This window comes from Rhinopithecus bieti, unplaced genomic scaffold, assembly GCF_001698545.2.
Source record: "Rhinopithecus bieti isolate Rb0 unplaced genomic scaffold, ASM169854v2 scaffold_17826, whole genome shotgun sequence".
NCBI classification, from domain to species: domain Eukaryota; kingdom Metazoa; phylum Chordata; class Mammalia; order Primates; family Cercopithecidae; genus Rhinopithecus; species Rhinopithecus bieti.
Window position 1 is genome coordinate 326,817 of NW_016809016.1, and position 5,316 is coordinate 332,132.

Genomic DNA, 5,316 nt, shown 5'->3' on the forward strand with positions numbered 1-5,316 from the left:
CTCCCCCCTCCGCCCCCAGAAAGACTCCCCATCTATCTCCCAGCCAGGACACCAGGGTGGGACCCCAGGACCGGCTGCTCTGCGGCTTAGTCAAGAGTTGTTTTGTCGCGGTTGCAAATGTCTTCCCGCCTGGAGCTGGGAGCTTCACCAGGCTTCAGTGTAGCGGACATCCACTTCCTTCAAATTGGGAAGCTTGGCCTGCGGGTGGCAAGAGGGGTCCTTGTCACGCGTAGGCCATTCCCTTGCAGAAGCTGACAGTACCTGACTCCACCCACACTGCCCGCTGGGGGTCCCTGCCACCCTCTCCCCACCTTGGTGCTGTGGGCTCCCTGGGCTCTTGGAGGGTTGGGTGGCCTTAGGCAAAGAACAGGGCAGGTGGGATGTGCCCTGGCCCCAGAGAAACCAGGCAGTGGGGCTCCCGTGCCCCCACCTCAGACAGGCTTCGGTCTCTGTCTTTGCCAGTGGAAGCACTGGGGTTTGAACCCAGGCCCTGCCACTTGCTGCTGCTTGACCGTGGGCAGATAACCCAGCCTCTCGGAGCCTCAGTGTCTTCCTGTGTGGGCCAATCTGATTCTAGTCCCTGGCTCAAAGGATGGTGCTAGGGGTTAAATAGCAAATGCAGAAAGCCCAGGGCACCGTTATAAGCCCTATGAAAGGAAACTGTTCTTATTTTTACTGTTAGTGATATTCTCATCGTTATCAGAAAATGGACAGGGTGAGTGATGCGGATCCCAGTAAGTCCCAGGTACCCAGGCTTTGCCTTAGACTCTTCCCACTTGGGGTTTCCCCTTCGCTGGATGCGCTGCTAGACTCTACGATTCCACCTGCTGCATCTCTCCATTGTCTTCTGCTTTCTGTTTCTGCTACCCAGACTTCCACTCTTCTTTTATAAACAGTTGGCTTTTGTTCTCAACAAGCCTCCACTAAACAGAGAGGTAGCTGCCTCCTAACTGGCCTCATGCCTTTACTTCCTCCCTCCCAACTTTCCTGTACACTGCCCAGCATACCAGCATACTTTTTGGATGCATGCACACGTATGTATGCACGAGCATGCACACGTATGTATGCACGAGCATGCACACGTATGTATGCACGAGCATGCACACATGTACACACACGCACATGCAATTCCTCACTGCTGCTCTCCTGTGCTCAACAACCCTCAATGGCTCCCCACTGCCCAGGCAGAGGTCACAGGTGGGGACCTGCAGCCACCTGCAGTGCTATAAAGCATACTAAGCCAGCCTTTCAAAATTAGGAGACTTCCCAGAAGAATCTAGATTTCAAGGTTCTCTTGGAAAATGGGAAGGTCTGGCCAGACTGGGCAGTGAACAGTGGGGCGTGGCCTGCCTGGCACTGAGCGTAGGCTCCTCCTCCAAAGGAGAAGCAGCTGCTGTTTGCTCGAGTCCCCTCCACAGGGAGGCCGGTCACAGGCTGGCAGCATCAAGTTGGCATCATGTCTCTCAAATGTGTGAAAATGAAAAAATCGACTGAAAGTGATTTTTCTTCCCGAGTGGCCTTTCATGCACTCCCCATGTCCTCTTTCCAGCTTGTTCTCAGTAGCGTCTGACTTTCAGCACTCTGAACTCAAGACAATCCAGGCAGCATTTCTCAAACATGAGTGTGCACAGGGATCCCCCGGGGCGGGGTTACCTGGGGTGGCCTGGATCCTGCATTTCTGTTGGCCCCCAAGTGGTGCCAAGGGCACTGGTCTGCAGATGCCACCTTGAGTGCTGAGGTCTAAACGCTGGGGTGAGTGATCTGCTGGCTGTGTCCCTGTCACCTGCTGTGTCCCATACATCCTCCCTTGGACCTCACTCTCTGCTGATTGTCCCTCCTGGCCCCACCAGGCCCTGTGCCCACCTTGGTTTGCTGAGCTTGCCTGTGCCTGCCAGAAGGGAGTGTCCCCCGGGCAGGGACTGTGGCAGCCACACCTTGGTGTCCCTGTCCCTGACATGGGCCTGGTACATAGCAGAGGCTCCAGAAGCATCTGGAGGATGCCCCAGTGAGCACGCCCTGGCGGCAGGAGGCCTGGCTGTAGGAGATGGGCCCCAGCCAAGGGCTGCTGGGGGATTCCCTCTAAGTGGCTTCCAGGGCACAGAGGTGCCAGCGTGGCTCACGGGCGCCATCTGTGCCTTCTCACCTTTGAGCCCAGCCCTTCCCTCCCAGGATGCTGGCCCTCTGCCGGTCCCGCCTGCTCCTTCTGGGGCAGCTGGTACAGCCCCAGGAGGACGGGGTGACAGGATGACAGGAGGCAACTGAAGGCCTGGCTCCTCCAACCTTCCCAAGACGTGCAAGTGCGTTTCTTAAAACGCCCCTGCCTTCTACCCTCTGATCCTTTTTCTTTCCCTGATTTCACTTGCTGGCCTAGTGCTGGTGCACTGCAGCCCTCAGTGGTGTGAGGCACCCGCCATGCTCAGCCCTCCCTGCTTCTACTCCTGCTCCCTCTCAAAATATTTATTTCCTAACACCCAGAGCACGCTTTGAAAAGCGTGACTCGCTGCTCTGCTGTGACCTGTGAGGGCTTTTTCATCCGGCCCCAGCCCATTCCCTCTCTCAGTTCCTGGCTCCATTTGCTACAAAGCCAGGCCTTGCCAATCTCTTCTGTCTCAGGACCTTGACACTTGCTCTTCCTCTCGCCCTTTGTATTTCTGGCTTCTTACCTTTTGGGTCTCAGCTCCTGCAGCCTCTTCATCAGAGGGGCCATCCCTGATCACCCCAGGCCACACAGGCCCTCCTATTTCCAATGACTTCCCTGCTGCTTCCTCTTTGTTACTCCTTTTGACCTGCCATTATTTATGTATTGATCTGCAGGTGTCATCGTCTTTTACTGAAGAATGAGCTCTGGGCAGCAGATGCACCAGCATCCAGATGCCGGCTGGAGAAAGGAGGGGAGGAGAGAGGGGAGGAAGGATGGAATTACCTTCAGATCTTCATAGGTGTCAGCTGAGAGCTTGGTGCTGTTCATGTTTAAACTGCAGAGACTCTTCATGGCTGTACAAGAGACAGATCCAGTTGTTAGGAGAGTGAGGCCCCAAAGGTATGCAGGTATGGGATGGCCAAGCTGGAGGAGCTGAACGCAGGTGCCAGGCCCCCTGTTAGGAGATGGGGCTGGGGAGGAAGGTTTTGCAGGCGCAGCCAGGATAGGTGGCCCACTAGACGCTGAAAGTCTGTTTCAGGCATGTGCTGGTCTGAACAGAGCCTTCGTTCTCTTCCCATCCTCTGAGTCTCCCTCCCCTCTGGTCCCTCTGTCGTGTCCCCCCACTGCCTGCACGTGATGTCCCCAGAGCTTGCCTGTCACACCCCAGACCAGGCCCAAGATCTCCCCGCTAAGGGAACCCCAGATGCTCCCCGCCATCGTCATTGACTCAGGTGCTGTTTCTTGAAAGCAAGCCTCAACCTCTGCTTTGTGTTGGAGTCACAAGGAGAGCAGACCCCTCCACCCACTCCCAGAGATGCTGAGCAGGGCTGCAGCGGGGACCAGGAATCTGCACTGTTCACGAGGACCGCGCCCCCCTGGGGAACACCAGTGGAAGCAGTACATTTGCATTTGCAGCCAAACTGGCCGCGCGCTGCCTCTCTGCTTCCATTGACCCAGTCACCTGCCCCCACCTCCTCCCAAGCCATCCAGAATTTGCCAATGACCCGGTAGGAGTCATGGCCCCGGCCCAGGATGCCTCCCCCTTGGCCAACTCCCACAAATCTGTCTTCACACCCAGACTCAACAGCACCTCTCCCGGAAGCCTTCCCTGACTCTTCCCACTGAGCCATGGGTCTTCCTGTTTAAAGCAGTGGGCCTGGAAAAGGGAAACCTGGTCAAATACAGAATCCTGGGCCCAACATCCCTGAGGGTAGTTCAGTCAGTTGGGGCTGGGGCACAGGAATTGGCCCTTCTAGGTTCCTTGAGAATTCTGTGGCTCCTTCTATTATGACAGGGCTTCTCAAATGTCAACGGGCCCGGGAGTCTCCCAGACATCTGCTTACCGTGCGGTGTCTGAGTCAGGAGGTCCGAAGTGGGCTTGGGAATGGACATTTCTGACCAGCCCCCAGAAGACGCTGCCGCCACTGGTCGGGGGACCACAGTGGCAACACACTACAGCCCCATCCTCGAACTTGACCCCTCAGTGGACTGCGAGTGTCAGGAGGGCATGGGCTGGCCTTATTCATTTTTTCTACTGCCTCTAGAATATAAGCTCCCTGAGGTCAGGGATATTTTTCTCTGTGTTGTTCCTGGCCCTTGGAATGGTGCCTGGTCCAGAGCAGGTGTGCAGTGAACACATGTTCGTGAATGAATGAATTTCTCTATCTGTGCACGGTGCAAAGTCAGCGCTTGGCCAGTTTGGTTGAAGCAAAGAAGGAATGAATAAAGCAGCCCCTCACCCCCCAGTTGCCCCCGAGGCACTCACAGCTCAGGGCCAGCAGGCCAGCATCTGTGACCGGGGTCTCGCACAGGTTCAGCACCTGGAGCATGGTGAGGTGTTCCGACAGGAGCCGCAGGCCGGCGTCTCCAAACTGTAGGGCACAGAAACACTCAGCCCTCTCCTGGCCACCTCTGGGGAAGTGACTCGGAGGCTGGGGCAGAGGTGGAGTAAAGGGATGGGGACAGAGCCTTGCTCTCAGGTCCATGGCCCACCAAGCCCTCGGGTATGGGCTGCGCTCGCTTCCCCTAAACAATCCCATGCCTCTCTGACCCGGGTTAGAATCTAGCTTCTGCTGTTGGGAGTGGAGCCAGGCCAGGGCCCCCTGGGAGTCAGTTCTGCCTCCATGAAGGAGGGCTTTGAACTTGTCGTTTCCTAGCTTCGAGATGCTGCCTAGGCGGCTTTCTCCTGCTGGGTGGACAGTGGAAGGATAGGGCTGGGCCAGGGGCAGGCTGCAGGGACTGTCCCCAGTTTCTCTTCTGGAAAACGAGGGTGAAGGCAGAACCTGCACTTCACAGGCGTGCAGTGAAGGCCCCTTCATCTGCCCTGTGCAGAGTACTGAGCGGTGCAGTTGACACTGAGCTGGGACTCAGCAGCCACTGGTGTTACTATACCAAAGACCCAGAAACCTCCTGCGCAGCCCCGGGCAGGCCAGTGAAGCCCGGCTCACGTCTCAGCTCCACCTCTCAGAAGCTCAGGACTCGGAACTGCGCACAGTATTTCCAACTGGGAAATGGGCCTCAGGGCTTCATGAAGCCCTCAACCTCCTCTAGCCTCGGGGACTGCGTGCTGAGCTTGAGGAAGGGGTCGTGTGGTAAGCAACGCCTGGGGTGTAGGCAGGGAGGCGGGTGAGGGGGTAGGGAGAAGGGTGAACGAGTTAGGAAGGAGGGTGGGGGGG

At 57.0% G+C, this 5,316-nt stretch overlaps 1 protein-coding gene across 4 annotated transcripts in view; it reads right to left on the reverse strand.

Annotated features, from left to right (window-relative positions):
* The window catches only part of CMIP (c-Maf inducing protein), a 274,459-nt gene continuing 269,143 nt past the window's right edge, over nt 1-5,316 (reverse strand). For all 4 annotated transcript variants that reach the window (XM_017888195.1, XM_017888196.1, XM_017888199.1 and 1 more), the window contains 3 exons: nt 4,407-4,512; nt 2,924-2,994; nt 1-198 (listed from right to left, as the gene is read on the reverse strand). In XM_017888195.1, coding sequence (XP_017743684.1) covers nt 145-198; nt 2,924-2,994; nt 4,407-4,512 — 231 coding nt within the window. In that variant the 3' untranslated portion in view covers nt 1-144. The remainder of the gene's footprint in view (nt 199-2,923; nt 2,995-4,406; nt 4,513-5,316) is intronic.